General features: G+C 40.1%; 1 protein-coding gene across 6 annotated transcripts in view; it reads left to right on the top strand.

Annotated features, from left to right (window-relative positions):
- Positions 1-22489, top strand: part of sema6e (sema domain, transmembrane domain (TM), and cytoplasmic domain, (semaphorin) 6E) — a 123331-nt gene that overhangs the window by 80739 nt on the left and 20103 nt on the right. For all 6 annotated transcript variants that reach the window (XM_034303574.2, XM_034303576.2, XM_034303584.2 and 3 more), the window contains 13 exons: positions 1410-1467; positions 2955-3011; positions 3453-3554; positions 6178-6268; positions 6496-6618; positions 6729-6817; positions 6984-7201; positions 8004-8135; positions 8775-8930; positions 9308-9481; positions 10658-10795; positions 13199-13276; positions 22335-22393. In XM_034303574.2, the coding sequence (XP_034159465.2) occupies positions 1410-1467; positions 2955-3011; positions 3453-3554; positions 6178-6268; positions 6496-6618; positions 6729-6817; positions 6984-7201; positions 8004-8135; positions 8775-8930; positions 9308-9481; positions 10658-10795; positions 13199-13276; positions 22335-22393 (1475 nt within the window). The remainder of the gene's footprint in view (positions 1-1409; positions 1468-2954; positions 3012-3452; positions 3555-6177; positions 6269-6495; positions 6619-6728; positions 6818-6983; positions 7202-8003; positions 8136-8774; positions 8931-9307; positions 9482-10657; positions 10796-13198; positions 13277-22334; positions 22394-22489) is intronic.

Genomic DNA, 22489 nt, shown 5'->3' with positions numbered 1-22489 from the left:
TTTGACTTTTCTTAACCCAAAATGTGATCTTCCTGAGATGGTGGAGCTCATATGATGACCCTAAAACCTTAACCCATTTAATTCCAAATGTTTCCTCAGCACTGGGAGTACAAGTTTGATCTGTTTTATCACCTACGCATTGGAAATGTTAGTGAAAATATATGTATTTGTTTACTGTGGATGGCATACAATCAACGGTTGCTCAGTCAATCAATTAGACCCAATTATTTGAAAATATTTAGAAAGATACAGTAACCTGTGGTAGTGCAGTCATACTAAAATGTCACTAATGGACCCTTTAAACATTATAACTACCAAATTACCAAAGGAGTGGTGGCCTGGGAAAACCCTTCATATTTTAACATTTTCTCCTGTATGAAATTATTATTATTTTAAAATGCTAAATATCTCAAATTATTTCTGCTTCTACAAGTAAAAGTGAGAAGGGGTAAACTTTAAAGATTCTATTCAGACTTGACTGTGGAGATTTGGACAGCCGGTATCTGATTATAAACTGAATTGACTAGGCTTATATCAGTTAACTACTGTATGTAGATATCCAACAGCTTGATGAAAGCATGACATTCATTGCAAATCACACTTAGCTAGCAAGGTTTTTAGACAGACTGATTGTTCTTACTGCTAAATTTTTTAAACTACCAACGCAAGATTAAAAAATAAATCAAAAATATTTTTGTTCTTTTAGTGAAATATATTAAATTAAAATTTAAAAAAGGTTAAAATTTGTCATAGGCAGAAAAATATTTTGGCCAAACCCAATTTTTTGGTAAAATTTTTGGTGAAGTCAGCCACAGCGACATCAGACAGGTTTTTCTAATCCTCGACACGTTCTCAACTATCTGCACTAAAAATGTTTTGTTTACTTGCTTTTAAAGAGCTCTTTTCTCTGGTGAATGCTTGAAGTAATCTCTCTGGTCATGTGACTGATTACAACACCCACATAAAAATATGAATTTAGGACAACCTGTAATTTAATTCCTAGCACATCAACAACAACAATCTTTTAGAGCTTTTCAAATGCAAACAAGTTCAATCATATTTCTGATTGATGGAATTAAAGGAGCAGTTCTTATATTAAATGCATGATGCAGTTTGAGCTAGACATGCCTTTCTGGAGCTTCTGGCGTTATAGCTTGTGTTAAACTAGGTGAGCTTGGTTCACTATGTCAAGCAATGATAAATCACACACTCCAGCGTTTGCAGATCTGCATTCATTGATAAGCACCTTATCCCTGTCTCGCGCATATACCACCATCTACGATAAGGGATACATGATTGGGGCTAATCAGTCTCATTCAGCTGAGGTGACTGACAGAGGACCTTGCTCACTCCGTCTTCTTTCCTTCTGTGTCTTTGGGTCCTTGATTCCTTTGTGTTGTGTGTTGCAGGGATCACGTCTTTGTCGTCAATCTTAGCGCTTCGACTGAGCAAATCGTCCCTCAGCAGGTAAGCGTCTCTCTCTCTTTTCGACAGCATGTGATGTAATGAGCTGCACCATGTGGCCTGCAGCACTCTGAAATGAATAGCGCTAATGCTCCCCCTCTCAGCATCCACGCTATGGCTCAGAGCACTTAGCTGCCCCCAGCCCTTCCCCTCCTCCATATCTCATCCCATTTCTCCGCTTGTTTGGAACATTAAGGGATTCTAAGGTAGCAGTGCATTTACTGTGAAAGGACAGGGAAGCCAGTCACAGCATCTATCCTGTCCTTTTATGATAACGGCAAGCCAGTTATCTTGCCTTGTTTCTGCTTCCTGAAAGCCTGAGCAGAGTTCCTCCCAGTTCAGCTGCGTCTCCATGCAGGCAATTTTAGCATTAAGACAGAAATCATCCAATTAGTGCAATTTACTGTAGTCCTGGTTGGAAGCGCATTGAATCAGCTAGAAGAATCACATTTGTCAGAAGTAATTTGACTTATGAAACCAGTAGAGAGGGACATATTAAAATGAGTTACCTTAAAATATCTAATCTTTTTGCCAAATGAAAGATTCACGGTGGAGTTATTACAAAATTAAAGCAATTCACAGCAATAGATTAGCAGGACTGTTTTGAACACTTGCCTAAAACAGCATAATCCTTTTCAGACTGTATTTGATTCTGTCTGATCAAGTACAAATACAGGATATGAAAATATATGCAGGTCTGCTTTGTGAAATACTCTTTTGATTTATATAGAACACCTGAACTTCTGTAGGTTTCTTTTCCTACAATCCAGGATGGTTGCATTATATGTGCATTATCATTGCTGTATCACCATTATTTATAGAAAGCTACAATCATTATTTAGTGGAACATGAAAACCTAAAATGAGGATGAAATTACTGCAGCTTAGAGTGTTAAAATTACTGCTGTCTGAGTAGTCTTATTATTTTGTCTCCTTGGTTTCTCACCATGTTCCTCTTCCTCTGTCAGTTTATTGTTCCAACCTTTAGATGTGTGAGAAAGGGAATATCCTAACTAGAAGGGATGCTTGCATTTATAGTAGGGTTTTGTGTGTGTGTGTGTGTGTGTGTGTGGCAAAATTTTATCTTTTTATTACTGAGGTTAAGGTCATGTTTAGGTGTAGGATGGTCCTCACAAGGATAGTGTGTGTGTGAGTGAGTGAGTGTGTGTGAGTGTGTGAGTATTGGGTTAGTGCTCCTTCCTAGAGAGCAGAGAGAAAGAGAAGAAATCATTCCATTTTTTCAACTTAATGACATAACCCAGCACCCTGCCAACACAACCACAGCTTGTTAACGGTTTTATGGATCTCACTCTTTTCCTCTTTGACATTCCCACTTGTATTCTCTCTCACACTCTTTGTGTTTGTTTTCCAAATTTATTGAAGTAAATGAGATTTTTGGGTTTTGCCACTATCATGAGCAGGGTCAGGTTTTAGAGAGATGTGCTTGACTATCAATTACAAGTTCCTTCCAATGTTCTTGTTTTTTTGCAGAAACTGACATGGAAAACAAAGGATGTAGAGAAATGCACAGTGAGAGGCAAGAACAGCGTGAGTATACAATCTTCCTTCTCTTAAAGGATATTCAGTTTTGTGTCCTTGCTCTCCCAGTTCGTGTTTTCCCACCTTGTTTGCTCTTTGTCTCATTCTTTTCCGCTCTTTGCTTGTTTTGTTTGCTTCCCCAGTGGACACTGCTCCTGTAGTGCAGATTGCTTGTTAGTGCTGGCACCACAGGTGCCCGTTATAAAGACACACACACACACACACACACACACACACACACACACACACACACACACAGAGAGAGAGAGAGAGCTCTTGAATGATTGCTTGTATCTCTATGAGAGGGAGCTTCATAGTACTGTGCACAGCGATTATGGTAAAACTGTGTGTGTGTGTGTGTGTGTGTGTGTGTGTGTGTGTGTGTGTGTGTGTGTGTGTGTTTTCATGTCATTCCGCTTTGAGATGCTAAAATTCTCTTGCCTTCCACAGGATGAGTGCTACAACTACATCAAAGTGCTGGTGCCTCGTAATGATGAAACACTGTTTGCATGTGGGACCAATGCGTTCAACCCCACCTGTCGCAACTACAAGGTAGGCTAAGCTTCTCACCCCACACACACACACACACACACTCATTAATACCTTCAGCTCCATCTGTTACTAGTGGAAGGTATATCAACCTCCCTGTCAGAACCAACAGCCTGCCTGTACACACACACACACACACACTCACACACACTCACACACACACATACATACATACATACATATATATATATATATATATATATATATATATATATATATATATATATATATATATATATATATTCAGTATATATATATATATATATATATATATATATATATATATATATATATATATTTTTTTTTTTTTTTTTTTTCAGTATATATATATACCCATACATACACACAAACATTCACTTCAAAACTTAATGTTTAAAAAGACTTCAGGTTTAATAAGATAAAATATTAAATCACTTGTAAAACTCAGTCAAGTGCACCAGGTTCTTTTAATAGCAGTTGGCACTACTACAGACAGCTTTGGGTGTTGATAGTGGAAATGTCCCAGCATGAGATCAGTGTGTGTAGGACTGAAGCTGTGTCTAGTTCTTCAGTGCCAGTATGAGCAGAACCATACACTGTCCTGATGAATGACTTGCACAGCATGCCAAGTGCTTCTAAAAATCTTAACAGCTGTCTGGAAGTACAGACAATTTCAGCTTCTACGGACCTTACGCACGTTTCATAGCATCTTAGTTGAGCTCATGGTTGTCCCATGATTCATGGTTTGCACTCTTGCAGATTAGATACACAGAGTGCCGTTTGTATGTATGTGAGTGTGTATCTGTGCTGGAGCAACATGCCTGTGGTGTGTACTGTAGATGTGAATAAAGTTAGAAGAGGTCATTAGGGAGTCAGTATGCTGACGCTTGCTCCCTGCCTCTTTCTGTTTCAGACTCTCTGAGGAGAGCCTGATTTATATTTCTCACCTTGGGGCGCATCACAATCTCTCTCCCTCTCTCCTCCCGCTTTTAACCCTCTTGTGATTTTTGCTATGGAAAACGTGTGCCTGTGAGCTCCTGCAGAGACGGGAATTAGTCAGCGAGAGTAAATCAAATCTCTTGGTTCCCTATCCCCTCCTGCACCATGGAAAAAGAATCCTTCCTACAAGCACACAGCTGGGAGGTTACAGAGTGGTAATATGGCATGTTTGCAAAGAAGATCATGGTAAAGTCGTGAAGAGACTGTGATGATCTTGGATATCGTTATGGGAAGGATGTTAGTGTGTGATTGAAGATAGGTTTTGATCAGTTGTGAAAGTTGAATTTAACAGTATAGTCAGCTGTTTAGTGGAAACTAGCTGTTTTGGAAATCCGAACAAATACATACCTTTCTTTGTGTGTTAGATCTGGTAACTTTGCAGTAAAAATCAGCAGCGCATCACTTTACAGAAGGACAGAGAAAGTAGTGTTCGGCTCACATCTGGTCTGTCGCTGCCAACTGGCCCGGTGGCAAAAGCTTATATTTGTTGTGAAGTAGACAGGCTGGAAGACTTAATGTTAGATGTTGATTTGTCTCAGAAGGTAGGGGAATGCCTTCACCTTGAAGCCTTGAAGCAATCAACAACACTAAGGGTTAGAGTAGTCAGATAACATTCTGGCTATCAACATCCTGCTTCAAAATATCACTGGTTAAAGTCAGAATCTAACAAGTGGTCCCTCCTGAGTTACCCCCACTAAAACACAGGTTAGAAGGCTTCAATGCTAACGCAGCATGAAACATCGCTGTTGATATGATTGACAGGCAAGTAGAGGTGCCTGTTTTTTTCTGATGAGTTGAATGTTGGTGATCCACTGTAGAGATTTTTTTTCCCCCTGAGAAGATATTTTATTGATAGCTACGGAAATGTGAGGGGGACTTCACCAAAATATTCCCAAAGAAGTGTTCTGACTCTGCCTTTTCACTGGTCTTGGAATGGTTAAGTGAAAAACGGCCTGATAGTGAACAAAGTGCAGGGTTCTGGAGGGTTCAAGGAAAAGGTTCAAGATGGGAAAAAGATTTCAGAGAAGTTTTGCAGGAGATTTAAGGATGTTATGGTGAGGCTGAGTGCAGAAGATTAGTGGGCCAGTCAGAGGTGCATGTGTAGGGTTGTTTGCTCGCAGCTGTAGGTGTGAGCAGAGCTAACAAGGCCAAGCAACTCATCTTGTTAGTCTCAACCTGAGACATCTTACTGATGGCTGCAGCAGTGTGACTTTCACACTATAGGTTAACACACTCACTTTTGCTTTTTCCCCGAGATCTGTACTTTATTGCTGAGAGAGTAAAACGGCTGATATTTGGAGTAAAACTGTGTCTATGTCCTAGGATTAGAGCCTGTTATGTCTGCTGGGACTTGGCCCCCATACAGCCTCACTGATGCTGCTATGAGACTAGGAGTAAAGGCAGAAAACAGTGGAACATAACAAAAGCTAATTCAGACGTTTGATTTAAATCATGAAATTCAAAAAATATGCTCTGCAGCACGTACTGAAGTTTGTGTCATACATCGAAAAGCACTGCAGTAAAATGGCTTCAACAGAAACCCTGGATTAGAAATGATATGGACATGTATGTGGTGTTTCATGATATTGTTATCTCTCTCCCTCCTCTCCCTCCTCTCTCTCTGTCTCTCTCTCTCGCTGTCTCTCAGATGGCCACACTGGAGCAGGTTGGAGAGGAGGTGGTTGGTCAGGCGCGGTGCCCTTTTGAATCGCGCCAATCCAACGTTGGCCTGTTCGCTGGTGAGTTGGCTGAGCCGAGACCATCAGGAGAGAAACATGATCTCACCTTTAATCTTGCCAATATTCTACTGACATTTCACAAAGTTCAGCTGCTGCTTCCATGATGCCAGCACACATACAGTCTCAGGAAGCATGCAATTGTAGGCAGTCAAAGCTCTGAAAGCTTGTATGTGTGGTGAATATTAGGTATGTTTGGCCTTTAAAGCTTCCATGCTTTTCACATGCAGGTGGTGATTTTTACTCGGCAACAATGACAGATTTTTTAGCTAGTGATGCAGTGATCTACAGAAGTTTGGGGGAAAGTAGTCCAGTCCTGCGAACCGTGAAGTATGACTCTAAATGGCTGCGAGGTTAGACTCCTGACACAGCACTCTGTCAAAATCTCTTTGTTCTCTCTGATGAAATGGGAACGCTTGCTGAAAGTTGTTTCTTGTTTAATATTCGTGTTCTGTTCCTTCAGAGCCTCATTTTCTTCATGCCATTGAGTATGGGAACTATGTGTACTTTTTCTTCAGTGAGATTGCAGTGGAGTACACTACTCTTGGCAAGGTGAGACCCACACAACTCCGCTCGACACTGTGGGTAGATGTGAACAATAGACAGAATCTGGCCCTCTGTGATTCAATAAGCTGTGCAGTGCATTGTTTGCAGATACTATTACTGATACTAGACTGACTTGCCTTTGACTGGCTATTCTACTCCCTTCTTTGTCTAGGTGGTGTTTTCCAGGGTGGGTCGGGTGTGTAAGAATGATAATGGAGGTTCTCCAAGGGTTCTGGAGCGGTACTGGACATCATTCCTTAAAGCTCGGCTGAACTGTTCTGTTCCGGGTGATTCGTTCTTCTATTTTGATGTTCTGCAATCCTTAACAAATGTGATGCAGATTAACCACAGACCTGCTGTGCTGGGAGTTTTCACCACACAGGCCAACAGGTGACAACACACTATGAGCTCAGCTCTCCTTTCCTCAGTGACGGGGTGGTGTGATGCCATTACCACCCCAATGTCGTCAAATGTTTTATTAATGTTCTTATACCACAGCAATTTGGCAATAATCACAATAATCACATGACACTTAATGCATTTTATCTGTTTATAATTATATTTAATGTTGTAAAACACATACGAAACAAGTTAGTTCCTGTTAGTACGTTATAACAGCTATAAACGGTCTTCATTCTCTGGCCTCTCTTTTTTTATTTTTCTCTTTTCTTTAATTTAATAAGATAAAATAAAATGCAGCTTGTAACGTTCCCAAGAAACCATAAAGTGCAAAGCCCTCTGTTTCCTTGTCAAAAAACTTAAAGAAACAGCTGTTACAAAGCGCTGGCACTGGAGACTCCTTCTAAAAATGCTAAATAAAAGTCCCCTCACCGAAGGTTACACCATATCAACAATTACACACTTTTTTAAACCATTTATGTGGAGTGTCAACCATAACTGTGCAATTAGTTACTATCGGAGCGTTAACATGTAAACAAGCATATTAATATAAACAGGTGATTTGCCTCACAGCCAGCTGTACTGTAGAACTACTGTTCTAGAAAACTAATCAGAATTGTGACTCCAACAGTGCTGTGGTATAAATTTAAATTAAATATTTCATTTAAAAATTTCAATATTTCAGCACAAAAAAACATTGAACTGTGTTCCGATACTTTAAAATTTGTTTGTAGAGTTAAGCAACGACATCTCATTAGCCCTCTACTTCAAAAAATTATTTTCTTTTTATCAGTATCACCGGCTCTGCCGTTTGTGCCTTCTACATGGACGACATCGAGCGAGTGTTTAGTGGCAAGTTTAAGGAACAGAAGACCAGCGAGTCGGCCTGGACCCCCGTCCCTGATGAGCAGGTGCCCAAACCCAGGTATGTCTCATTGCCGGGGGAATGGGTCATGACACAACTTTCAGCTTCTTCTCTTATTATACATGCATACGAGTGATGGAGAGTATAACAGATGAAAACTATACAGCAAGAAATAGTTGAAATGTTCATCAGACTTGATTATCTTCTTTATTCTGACTGGAATTTCATGTTTAGACAAGACATTGATAGTCTGCTCACCTTTTGAATGTTGCTCAAATTAGAAAAAAAGAGCTGACTAGGATTAGTTGTTTATTTCAGACTTCAGGCAGAAGATTAAGTGTGTATTTGATGTCTGAGGAAAACAATTGGATTTGACTGCCTGAGTCTTAGACTCCCTAAACTGACTGGTCAGAGGATTATGTCCTGTGAATGGCACACACATGTCCTCTGATTGATTAATGCTCAGTTTCTACATAGGACTCAGAGTTTGGCTTGTCAGGCCAAACCTAGAATCTGTGATCTTGGCATGTTGGGTTGCTTTAGCTCCCGTTTCTCTGAAAGGAAATGAGCAGCTTTGATTTAATGACTGCTGAAAGAGATACTGGAATTCCAAATGCTTCTGTGCCTGTGTGTGTCAAAACATTTCTGCTGAAAGCATTCTAGCTAAATTTCAGTATCTGTTTGTGCGTATGGTTCTAGGCCAGGTTCCTGTGCAGGAGATGGTTCTGCGGCAATGTACAAGTCCTCCACCTCCTTCCCTGATGATACTCTCACCTTCATCAAGTCCTATCCACTCATGGACGAGGCTGTACCGTCAGTCAATGGGCGGCCATGCTTCACGAGAACTACGAGCAGGTACATACACATGCACATACAAAAATTCACAGCACTGTCCATGTCACAGCCGATAGGACAATTGACAGATTGCTTGAGCAAGCTGTAGAATGCCTGCTGGGTATAACCACACTTTCTCCATCACATCTGTCCCTTGCAATTTTTTTTCAAACGGTTTATTCCTCTCTGTCAAACTTTCTCTGAGTTCCTCTCTCTCTCCCTCTCTCTCACACTCTGTTGCTCATTCTCACAATCACATCTGTCTCAGGCTCTCCTGAGAGACACCACGTCTAAACACTACTCAAGAGTAAACAAAGACACCTGTGCTGTTTAATACTGTTGGATGCACAGGCGGTTCGGCTGCAATGTTTTCTAATGAAGCCATTTCCTATCTGTAGGTTTAAGTTGACCCAGATAGCCGTGGACACGGCCGCTGGGCCTTACAAGAACCACACGGTCCTGTTCCTGGGCTCGGAAAATGGCCACATTCAGAAGATCCTCGCCAGCACACACCCTAACTCCACCTACAGCAGCCAACTCCTGGAGGACATCGATGTGTACAACCCAAACAAGTGAGCTTGCTCTGTCTCGCTTTCTCTCCCTCTGGAAGAGTGAGGAAGTGTGCACTATGGGAGTACAGGCTTAGTGAGCTCCACTACTGATTAATTCTGTTTGCGTCTCACAGGGCTACAGCTTCTCCCTGGAAATGACATGAGCGGTTTACTTATTTGCTTTACTGGGTTTTTTATTCTCACTCTGACAGCTCTGTAGCACACAGCAATTATTACAGCTCTGAGAAACACCCACGTGCCAGAGCTGAAACATTACACACACATTACAAAGAGCTTTGTTCCCGGTGCACCCCCCAAATCCTCTCTCTCTACTTTGCTATCTCTCACTCTTACATCTGAGGAGTGATGGAGTGTACACTATGGGAGTAAAAACTCTTTGAGCTCCACCACTGATTAATTCTGTTTGTGTCTCACTGGGCCACAACACCTTCATAACCCGCTAGATACACACGGTGGTCTAGTATTCAGTTTACTCTCTGTGTCTCTCTTATACACACATTTTCTTACTCTCATCTGTATACACTGAGGCATTTTATTAAGACACAAGCTCCATCCTATAGTAAACAGGGTGGAGTGTAAAGCACTAGTTGTATCCTCTTGGGATGTTGCCAGGTTTTTGGTGGCCTATGGCTGTGCATTAGCTGTCTGATAAAGTAAACCATCCTGGGTGGCCTCATATATGGGGCACTTCATAAGTGACTTTATTCCTTACTACACCAATCAAGAACTTAGCACAGTATATGCTGGTTTAATGTATAAGCTTGCACTTTCATTGTGATAAGCAAAGTTAAACTCTTTCAAGAAACTGTTTTTCTGCATTTTTTTTTCCTGAACGTGGCATATTTCCAGGCGAAACAGGCTCAGCGTTTTTGCTTGATGACAGCCGGGGGTGGAGGGAGGGGAAGTGAAATGTGACGTGATATTGACTTTGGTTAATATTCTTTCTTTCATGCTGAGGAACACATTGTGATGTGATGGAAAATCAGTGATGTTTTGAGTGGTAGACTGATGGAAGATGATAAAAAAACCATATCTGTCTTCAAAATCATATTTGTCTTTTAAGTGGTTGAAATTGATTATTCATACACAATAATACCAGTAAGTTTACCTATCGAGGTAAAAAAAAAAGTTTTGATTTCAGGTTGTTCTTATGAACATCGTCTCACCCCTTGTTAGATGCAATGTACGTGGGGAAGACCGAAGGATTCTGGGACTGGAGCTGGATAAGGACCATCATGCCCTGTTTGTGGCCTTCTCTAGCTGTGTGGTACGTGTGCCTCTGAGCCGGTGCGCTGACTACGGAACCTGCAAGAAGTGAGTAACTCTGTGCTCTTACCACAGCACTGCTGTATTCTTGAATCTGATTGGTCAAAAAGGTGTTGATTAATTTTACATAGCTCTGACAGTAGTTTGACTGTAATTCAAATGATAGATTTATATTAATTCGCTAGTTCTAGTACCTTATTATTTATACGGTAAGAATTTATTCATAGGTTATTGTGTAGCAGATGCTGTAGACAGATAATCAAAGGCTAATAATAAACTGATTCAAAAACGTGTTGTTATTTAACAAAAAAAAACCAAAAACATGTGATTGCTGATATGAATCTTTCTGTAAGGAGATGTTTATTTAGTTAAATGACAAGCTGAGTGTTTTTGTCTTATTAATTTCAGCAGAGAGTTAAAAAAGAGAGGCTGGTGAGGGAGCAACTGTTTATAGCTGGTACAGCATAAGTGATAACAGGAACTCGCTTGTCTCATGAACGTTCCACATCATTAAATGTAGCTAAAAAAGCATTGTTGTTGATTTAACAAATTCAAATTTGTAATCTTTGCGAAATCTCTTTTGTATAAGAGATATAAAACCCTTTGGGGGTGTTTTTAAAGGAAAATTCACTTTGGGGTGATAATAACACTCTATATCACACCAAACTGTGATGGATTATTTTACCATAACAATGTCATGTTCTTTTCCTAATTTAACTCGCACCTCTTCTAAATACTTATTTTTCACTGATACTTTTTATACATACGTCCTTGACTTTGCTGTAGTTATAATAATGGATAGTCAGGGCCTCAGATAAAGAATGAAAAGTTGTGGTATGAGTGGTGACAGTCATGTCAATCAGTACCTCTTAAAGACTACTAAAACTTTTATAGATGCATATTTACTATTACAGATGCTTTCCCTGAGGTTGACAGGAAAACACTGAGGGTGAGAATTCGGCACTTTTGCAGAGACAAGCACTTAAACACAGATAAGCTAGGCCATATGTAGGAAAGCAGGAGAGCACTGCAGCACAGTCTCTGTCTATGGTCTATGGAAATGGGGACGTGTTTCCTCCACAGCATGATAAACGTCCCTCTCCACCAAGACGCCACCAGCCAAGCTGCACACACTCAAATAGGAACCATCTGATTGGCTAAAAGCCAGTAACAACCAGACCAGAGAGGCTGTGATTTTTTTCTTCTTCTTCTTCTGCCTCTGTAAATAGTGGACGAGAAAGCTGATAGGCTCTGTTTCACTTCATAGTGATCCCCAAATCCTATCATGGGATTTGACCAAGAAGAGGGCGCACCTTGGCTGGGATTATGGGCCGGTAATCACTGCTGCCTCCCATTCCTCATTTCAGCCTTTTCACACAAATGCTTTGCTTTATAGAGAAGGTGTGCTCGAAACTGCAGGTCTCAGTCACTAGTTCACTCTGTAGAAAGCAGAGTAGAGACCTATTCACATAGGGCATTGTGGAAGGGAAAAGTATCCCTGTTTATTTATTTTAAGTCAGGATTATATTAGCACAGAGTGCTTATATGGTGGGGTTTTATTCCATATTTAGCACTTTAGCAATTAGTACCAGCTGAGTGTGAAATTAAAGTATTAAAGTAGGCGTACAGTGGAAAGTACTGAGATCTAATTCAGCTCAAAGTACAAACATCTACCCTACATTTTTCAAAAGATGAATAGTTTTACTGAATTTTTACTAATGTTGTTTATCCCCATTTGAAGGTAATAGGACCTAAGTGTTAGGGTAGGGCACTGAATTGGTGGAAAGTTTGAGAACAGTGAACAGCTGAGCTTAGAGAAACAGACGGCACGGTGGATACAAGAGCAGCTATCGATCAGAGGAACAGAAGAAAGCATTGTGTTAGTATAATTTGTTTTTCTAGACTCCTTCATTTTGTTACTCTCTGTCACTCAGCCTCCCACTCAATCACTTTCTCCCAAACCACACACTGCTGAATATCCACACACATTATTTTCCTTTTTCTCTCTCTCCTCCACTCCTACTGCTCTCTCTCTCTCTCTCTCTCTCTGGCTGTCTTATGAGCTCTGCCATGTCACAGAGTCCCAGTTGGGTTCTGGCAGCCATAGCACACCTGTCAATCACACACACATGTGTGCACACACACTCATGCACTCACATCTGGCTCTCGGGCAGTTTCTCTGACAGTCCCTCCATCTCCATCTTTCTCTTGACACCTCTTTCCCTTTGTTTGCTCTCTCTCTCGGTCTCTCTCTCTCTCTCTCTCTCTCTCGTCTGCTTTATTCGGCAGATGCTGTGACTGGCTATCCTCTCTGACATGTCACACACAGCCTTGGTCTATTAGTTGGGTGGGGCCTTTGTGAAGCATGATGACGAAAATTCTGGGGTGAGAAAGGCAGACTCTTTTCAGCCCATCTGCTGTGAATTAACTGTGTATGTGTGTGTATTTTAGGAGCTGTTTGTCCTCACGAGACCCTTACTGTATCTGGCTGAAGACGGGGAGTTGTGCCACTGTGGCGCCAGGACTAAAGTGAGTTACAGAATGCAGCATCCTGCTGTCAGCCTCTTTATTCTAACCAAGTTACAGCAAATTAAAAGTTTACAGTAAGCTGCTATACACGGGTCAAAGACAAAGCAGATTTGAAGTGCAGCTGCAGTATTTAATGTTAAAATAAAACAAAGATATAAAAAGAGATGAAACTGAGGTGGAAAAAAAAAGGTGGAAAAAAAAGAACTTCCTTAAGAGATATTTACTGATTCTGGTTTTCTACTTTCAATGTTTTCGGAAGGGAATTACTCTCTTGTAAGGTTCTACCTACAGTCTACATCCAGAGGGACAAACCGAAACCCTTTAGTTTTTTTGTTTGTTTTTGTTTTTGGTCTGTCAAACCTTTACATTTGTATTGTAGAGTGTAGAATTGAATGGTAATTGAAATGTCCTTACATAAGAAGTAAAACTGGAATCAATGAAATTATTGAGATGTTTCATGCAATTTTATTTTTTTATTTGAAAATAGTAATTCATTGTTAATATATTTTGAAAAAGTTGGACAAAAATTCAATATAACATATAATTGGCAGAAATATGAGCCATACCTTTTTTAGAATGATAATGTAGGAATATGCAAAAATATAGATTAAATATATATCACGTTTTCTTATAATAGAAAGTGTTCTGTTGTTAAATTAATTTAAATGTCTAAAGGTTTGTGTTATAATGTCACACTGTGGGGTTCTTTTGCTTGTGTGTTATTGATGCCTTAATGGAAAAGTGCTATGCTGTGTTTTCATTCAGTGCTCTGCTGCATGCCTCCTCAGATTTTAATTCATGTAATCTAAAAATAATGTGCTCCATTGAATCAATATTAATTATATACCAACATCTTGCGCAATTTTGGTCTCCTGCTCGGAGCTTGTCAAAATGTTGTGAAGCCAAGGTGTATAGCCATCCATCTTGTTTGGAGGCAAGCATGCCTTCCAGTAGCAGGCTGAAGGAAATGAAAGGGTGTGAGGCATGCCTGCACCTATGCAGGATTATCGATCACACCCAGCCTGATGTCATTTATTTGTCCACACAGGACCAAACCTGTACAACACAAGCTTCTATTGACCAACCATAACTTTCAGCCAGGGGAGGAGGGAGAAGCCTCAATCAATCTCACGCTCTATCTGTATGCACGGAATCGAAAGTAATGTTCAGCTCTATGGCTTTCAGCCACCATGCCTGTGTATGCCAAGCCAGCACCTTAGAGAGTGAAACAGTAAGCGAGAGAAAGAGATGGAGTGAGAGAGAGAAAACTGTTAGCTGTTAGCTCTAAAACCCAGCAGGCCTTTAGCACCTTTGTCCCGCTGAAACATGGCTGCTACTCTAAATCACTGCGAGTGCTTATTTTCTCATCACAAATTTGGCTGTAAATTGCGGTGCGGAGTTAGTCATGGCATGTTGCAGACTTGGGTATGCTATCCAAATGTGAGTATTGATCTCTTTAAATAGCACTGCAAAACACTGCGTTATTGCCTCTAGGTCACATGACTGTCTGTGTGTATGATATTTACTGTAGGCTCCACTGGCCTGCTGCTATTGAAATGTGTGGAATGTATTAATAATGAAAGCTCTGTAAAGTCCCTGGCATGCCAGCTAACTTGACAACTTATTGACCTTGTTTGGAAAAATCGGTGCACAGTGTCAGTCAGATAGAGTTGCTGATAGTTTGTTTCTATCAAGGATAGTGTAAAAACATATTCCTAATATTATGCCACACATAATTAATTCCCTCTAAACTGCTTGTCTGTTGTGAGGAATGGGCTGGGTTTGGGTTTCAGCTGAACTCAAATCAAATACCTTTGATGCCGACAAAAGCCTACTTGTGCACCTCTGCTCTTCGGCGTAATCTACATGGTGTCGTGGCTACGATAAGTGATAGAGTTTCTGATTAAACTGAAACCTGGCCATGCCAGTTGGTGAGCGCAGAGCAGCTGGACTTGAGCGATTCCAGACTGAGGTCTCCAGTCAGCCAGGCAAGTCATTCGTCAGACTTAGCAGGACAGTGTCCTCTGTACATTAATGATGTGCTGCTTCCTTGCTGACACAACACGGTTATTTATGCTCCCAGTAAAAAGCCTGCACAGCTTTGTCCAATCATTTCCAGCACTGGTCATTACCGGGGGACAGAAAATAGTTCACCCTCTCACCCCTTTTCACCTGCTGACTTCTGGGTAATTTATGTCCTTGGCAGGTCAAGCTGTGGTTTAATAGCATTGTTCCTCAGAGGAGAAATCTGGAGAAAGGGCTGTGTTGTAAGTCCTTGGTTGGTTAAAAAGTGATTCCATGTAATTATTTTTTTGTTAAGCTAATTTGAGCCAAGGGTAATTGTAAAGTCTTTAATGGACACTGCAGGAGTTCATTTATCACATAAGTGTGGTTGAAGCATCCCCTGTACTCTTGCTGTTTTATTAGTAGATATTACTCAATATCTAGTTAATATCAATTAGCTATGATATTAATGAGGTTTCAGCACCAGTGTAGACAGGGTGTGGAGTACTACAGCTCATCAGTGCTGAAGCTCAAACCGCAGGTCTGAAGTCTGTGTGCTGTCTGAGTAATGACCTTTTGGGGATGGACACTTTGCTTTGATTTCCCAGTTTTCTGTACAATATTATTTGAAGATGTGTTGTTTGAGCCAGTTGTGGTTCAGCAATCTGGAGCAAACTCTTTGGGGATCTGCTAAAGATAGCAGCTTACACTGTCAGGCCCACTAGCTTTATGGGGGTTTTGTGTCTTTTGAAAACCTTTGGCTCTTGCTTAACAGCGTTACTCGGGCTCACAACATCTGAGACTGAGGTAGACTGTGAGGTTTGTGAATGTGTAATTCCCCCTTCTCTATGACTACACCTTCTTTCTAAACCTCCTAGCAGAATCGATCAGGTTTTGGGCTAAAATGTCAGCAGAATAAATGATGCCATAAATCTTCACAAGTGCCCCTGAACCAGGAACCACAAAACAGCCCTAAAGGATCAGCCCTAATGCTTTTCCTTGTAGTTCCCTCACCAAGCATGATGATGGTGTGCAGCAAGTTTGGTTAACATGCAACATTTTTACTAATTGTAACATTAATGATGCTCGGTGAAGTTCATGCACTGGATTTTGTGAGGTGCTCTCAGGATTCTTTTTTGCAGTGTTTTCAACCAGCTTGTTGTTATGAAACAGTTTATTTTGAAACTTGACAACCACAATAATCAGCCAAACTGTGCAATTCTCAAACTGTGATCTTTGGAGTCATTTTCTCAGTGTGCTCCAGTGTCCATTTCCAAGCACATTTTTGCAACGGTTTCAGACACATGATGTTTTTGTTATGGCCCTACTTTGCATGATGGTATTTTTAAGTGCTTAAGTATTTTCAGATCTATTACCTGAGTTGTGACGGTCAATAACCGTCTGTTTCGTTTGTGTTAAAAAAATCTTGTGTTGAAAGGTTTCTCTCATAGTAGTGGATGACAAAGGGACTTTACATGTGTGTAATCTTATATTTATCCCCCAGGGAAACAGAACATGGCAACAACAGTGCTCATTCCCTATGTGATTTTTCATTTAGCATTATTAAAGAAGAATTAGCAGGATGGATTGTGTGCGTGTGTGCGTTCGTGTGTGTGTAAAACATGCTCACACTGAATCCATACTTGTAGTCAGCTATTATGCATATCCTTGTGTAGCTGACAGTCTGCCGCACATTATAAGGGAGTATCATATCATTCTCTCTGTTTCTGTCCCTTGCTCTCTGAGGTTAATGGAAATAGGGGATGTAAATTGTGCCGAGGGAAGAGGGCAGACAGATTGAATATTGAGGACGAGTTCTTTGTGTCAGCTGTTGCTACTATATAACCTGCACTACCTGATGCATTATTATTTTATTTCCCTTTTCTAATCTGTGTGGCTTGTCCTTGGTTGAAAGGAAATGGTGTAGTGGTTTATCAAGTCTGTGCTCCTCCAGTAGACACACTGGAATTTAACTGCTACTAGGGCAGTGTTTCTATTACACTAAAGGGCTCTCCCACACCTCTGCTTGAGTCAATGCCCCTAAATTATGAATCAGGATGTAAAGTAAATCAATGCATGATTAAAGTAAATAACAGCATAATTCACAGCATTTGACAGACCAGCATTCTAAATCCAGTTGATGCTTTTATAGATTTGAACATACACTATATGGAAACCTTTGCTGCTGTAACAGCCTCCACTCTTCTGGGAAGACTTTATGCTAAATTTTGGAGTGTGGCTGTGGGGATTTGCTCATTCAGCTGCAAGAGCATTGGTGAGGTCGGGTACTGATGTCAGGCGAGGAGGCCTGGGGCGCAGTCAGCGTTCCAGTTCATCTCTGTGGTGTTCAGTGGGGTTGAGGTCAGGGCTCTGTGTAGGCCACTCGAGTTCTTCCACATTAACCTTGGCACACCATGTCTTCATGGACCTCGCTTTGTGCACAGGGGCATTGTCATGCTGGAACATGTTTGAGCTCCTTAGTTCCAGTGAAGGGAAATGTTACAGCATACACAGACATTTTAGATAATTGTGTGCTTCAAACTTTGTGGCAACTGTTTGAGGAAGGCCCACATATGGTGTGAAGGTCAGTCCACATACTTTTGGCCATATAGTGTAATTACTTTCATACTACATAGTACCATACTTGATTCTTAATGTGTTCTTAATGGTTTCTTCAGTAATTATTTTATTTTCATGCTTCTCAAGAGCCTTACTAAAGTATCTTTCCTGGCTAGAGCTGGGAGAGATGATGATGTAATATCAATATTATGATAAATTATGTCATGATGCACTTTTCTGAGATATTAGTGGTATTGTGATATCTTTTTATTTATATATTTTAAAAAAAATTACATACTATGGAAGCATATTGATCAAGTTTTCTACTGAATTTTTAAAATTGGAAAAATTTGTAAAAAAAAAAATATATATATATAGATCCCCTCCCCTCTTTTCAGTGTTTATTTTTGTAACCATTGAATAAAAATATCATCAAACTAAAGGTTTATTTCTAAATGCAACACTACTCTTTTTATCAGTTTGTTGGGAAACCTATATATTGTGATGCATATTGTGTATCATAGAATTGTCTTGAAATATTGTGATTATGATATTTTTTGTCATATCACCCTCCTCTTCCTCTCCTCTTCCACCTTCCTGGCTATACTTTGTTTGCTTATTATGATTTTGTACCTGACAGTGATTTTCTCTAAGTGCAACACTTTTAGCCCATGCAGCATGTAGTACATGCAGCACTACTGCATGTGTCAATGTTTTTAATATGTTGTCTCTAGCAATATTATGGTTCTCTCCCTATTCCAGGTGAAGTAACCTGTGGAGGTGTTGGTGATTCTGCTGGTTTTGGGCTGTTGTGCTCTTGCCATAAGTATTTTAGATGCTTTTCATGCATGACCTAATGCGACTGATCAGCCAGCTGTTCTGTCCTCTGTAATGGAGAATGTGGCACGGTGATGAGAGAGGTGCAGTACTCATTGTCCTCAGCCTGCAGAAACATTGCAGCTATAGAGCTGTCAGGCAAGCCTATTTTAGGATTCTCAGCATAATTCTAAGCTTGAGTGCACTGTGAAACACAGTATTGGCTTAGGACATGAGAAAATGACATTAATCATATGGACAGTTTGAAATTAAACTATTGAGTAGTCTCACAGGGCCAGACATGATCTCTATACTGCAAAAAATGACATCTTAGCAAGTGAAAATATCTTGAATGCAGTCAAATATATCTAGTATTTTCTATTATAAGATTACACGAAACCAAATATAAGATTATTAAACCTAATTGTAGATATTTGTATTAATTTCAAGCTTTACATTTTCGTATTCTATTGGCAGATAATGTTGCTTCTTTCTAGAAATAAATGGTAAAAATGAGGACAATTATCTGCCAGTAAAACACAAGACTTTTCAGGTATGAAATTAGTAAAAAAAAAAAAAAAATGGCTAGAAATATGCTTAATAATCATACATTTGTTTTATTTATAATTTTATAATTGGAAATACTAGCTAAATATGGCTCTATTCAAGGTATATCCACTTGCTAAGATGTAATTTTTTTCACACACAATAACGCATTTGGAGACACTAGTGAAAAGGCTGGGGGGGGAGACTTTGTGCTTAGTATACAATTTCGAAACCAATCCAGCGCACCATGAAAGCAGAGTACAAAGTTGGTGTTGTGACTGACAACTAATATCCAGTACCATGAATATAAGCCATGTCAACTATGTCACCAAATAAGACCCAGACAAGCATGTACACTATATGACCAGATGTTTGTGGACACCTGACCATAACACTAATATGTTCTTTTTGAACATTCCATTCCAGGATTTAGTCCCACTTTGCTGTTACAATAACCTCCACTTTTCTGGGAAGGCTTTCCACTAGATTTTGGGGCATGGCTTTGGGGATTTGCCCGTTCAGCCACAGGAGCAATTAGCGATGTCGGGCACTGATGTTGGGCGAGCAGGCCTGGCACACAGTCAGTGTTCCAGTTCATCCCAAAGGTGTTCAGTGGGGTTGAGGTCAGGGCTCCGTGCAGGCCACTCGAGTTCTTCCACATCAGCCTTGGCAAACCATGTCTTTGAGTCGCTTTGTGCACAGGGGCATTGTCATGCTGGAACATGTTTAGTTCCAGTGAAGGGAAATTGTAAGGTTACAGCATACAAAGACATTCTAGACAATTGTGTGCTTACAACTTTGTGGCAACAGTTTTAGGAAGAACCACATGTGGTGTGATGGTCAGGTGACCACAGACTTTTGGCCATATAGTGTATCTCAGTATTGTGTTTGTGTAGAGAATATTATCTTTTGCAACAGATGAATGGTCCAGTAAAACATCCATTTAAATACTTAACTTGCTTGCAGCAGTGATACACCCTCAGACTAATTGGAAATTGAGATGGGGTTTAGAGGGAAATTCTGTGTGTATAAAATATTAAGTGTTTAAAATATTAAGGCAATAATGAATGTATTTTGGCGGAAATTGCTATTATTTAAAAATAGTTGCAATGTAAATGATTTTTGTTAGAGAGAAAGATAAATAGTTTTCCTGTTGTTTAAGTGAAAAATTTGAATTATGTGTGTGATGTAATTGTATGCAGTCATTTCTGCTCATTTTATGAAGGATTCCAATAATTCTGGTGAGCATGTTTTTTAAAAGACTGACATGTATTCTCCTTAGACATCACAATAGAGGCCTCACGAGACTCTACAGCCCAAATCAACCCTAATTGTTCAGAGTGATAAAATGAGGTGACAGCTTAAATGCCAGTGAGAATTTGTGAAACTGCAAAACACCAAATAAAAGACTTTTGAGCATTTGTATCAGTTCCACCATCAAATCGATATGCTTAGTCTCAGCACTCTTTATTCAGAGCCTGAAATCCATGACCACCGATTTACTTATTGTCAGCTTTTTTCAAAATTAACTGCTGAATGCCACTATCAACTAGCAGTTTGTAATCATTGCAAGAAAGAAGGCCTTCCTGAGAGAATCATTCAAACTGCAGCACATGAACTTCATCAAGTGTCATTAGAACTCCAACTGGCATCATGTGCTGTGGTCAGAAGAGACCAAAAACAAACTTACTGGTCATGCACACAACATCATAATGCTTAGCATCAAATGGGGACTGAACAGAAGGAAAAGCACCTAATACCCACTGTGAAACATGGATCAATGGTGCTTTGGGGCTGTTTTGTGCCTGGTGGTTTAGGGGCTCTTCTGCAGATTAATCATCACGAATTCTGCTAAGTACCATATTTCATCCCGAAACCTGGTTGCCTCTGGCAGAAGGTTCAGGCCTGGCCAAAGCCGAACATACTTCCAAAGCAACACAAAAATGGTAAAAGAAAGATAAAATCACTGTTTTGCAATGACTGTCTCAATCTCTGAAGGTGAATTGTACTGAAAACCTGTGGTCTGAATTGAAGAGAGAATTCCACATTATACACAAACCTAAGATTATTAAGGGGTTTTAAATGTTCTGCATGGAGGAGTGGACCAAAATCCCTCCACATGTGTCTCCAACCTTGTTAGACGTGGTTAAACATGAAGCATAAGCCTCAGTGCTGTTATTCTGTTCAGAGCAGGTGCGAGAAACTATTAATTGTAAGGGTGCTGATAAGTTTGGAACCAGTGTTTTTATACAAAATTACGCTTCTTAAAAAATTTGGAATACTTGTCTAAATAAAACTATGTAATGTCCTCGTAGGTTTGAGCTCAAAATATTACTTATTACATAATAAGTGTATTATTTATTTAATGATTATATTTTTACTCATTTTCATGAAGGGTATCATTAATTCTCAAGGGTGTACCCATGTACCCATGTAAAACCTCCATAACTTATTAGATTGTGATTTTTGTCTTGTGCAGTTAAATAATTGTCAGACTCTCGTAATCAATACTTTCCATCCATTAGCATCCTCACTACATCACAAGCAATCATCAGAAATTAGAGCTATGCCACATGGAACAGATTTTTCATTGTGCGCTCCATGAATCTCAGTAAGAACCCAATTCAGATCTTCCTGTTGAGTGTTGCACAGGTGTTCACGCAGCCTGACAAATGCACTGTGACTAGGTTGGAAATAATTGCTGCTAATTGCAATTAATAATTGCAGTCACAATACCATACCTAATAATTGCAGTTAAATAATCTCTGTAATAGTCTCGCAGCTCCAGGGAGCATGTGCGCTCTTTTAAATGTTTCTTGATTTTTGAGTGTTTCTTTTCATAATTCCTGCCACCATGAGAATAAGATGGCTTCCGCAGCATAACAGATGACGGCATGCATCCATTCCTTGTCTGCCATTCATTTGCCCAACCGCCTCTGCCAAAAGAGTCGACCTTGAAAAGACAGCAAACAAATTGCATTTCCTTTTTAGTGTTATCCGAGCTCAGACAGATAGACAACAGGTCTGTTGTCCTGTACTTGACAGCACAGGCAATTAAGGGAGCGGGGAAAGAAAGGGATGATGCAGGTAATAATTCTGTCCTTTTCTCCTGTTTGTCTCTTTCTTTTTTCAGATCGGGGTTTGAGCAGGATGTGGAGTATGGCTACTCAGAGTATCCCGACAGCTGCCACGGTGAGCACAAACCCCCAGTGTCCTAGTATATAGCCTCTGTACACATTTAGCCTAAATGAGTTTAATCCCTGTTCAGACCTGATACATTTCATTTGT

Source organism: Pangasianodon hypophthalmus, chromosome 1 (assembly GCF_027358585.1).
Source record: "Pangasianodon hypophthalmus isolate fPanHyp1 chromosome 1, fPanHyp1.pri, whole genome shotgun sequence".
Taxonomy (NCBI): Eukaryota; Metazoa; Chordata; class Actinopteri; order Siluriformes; family Pangasiidae; genus Pangasianodon; species Pangasianodon hypophthalmus.
Note: the sequence above shows the minus strand (reverse complement) of the source record. Positions and strands in the feature narration are given on the sequence as shown.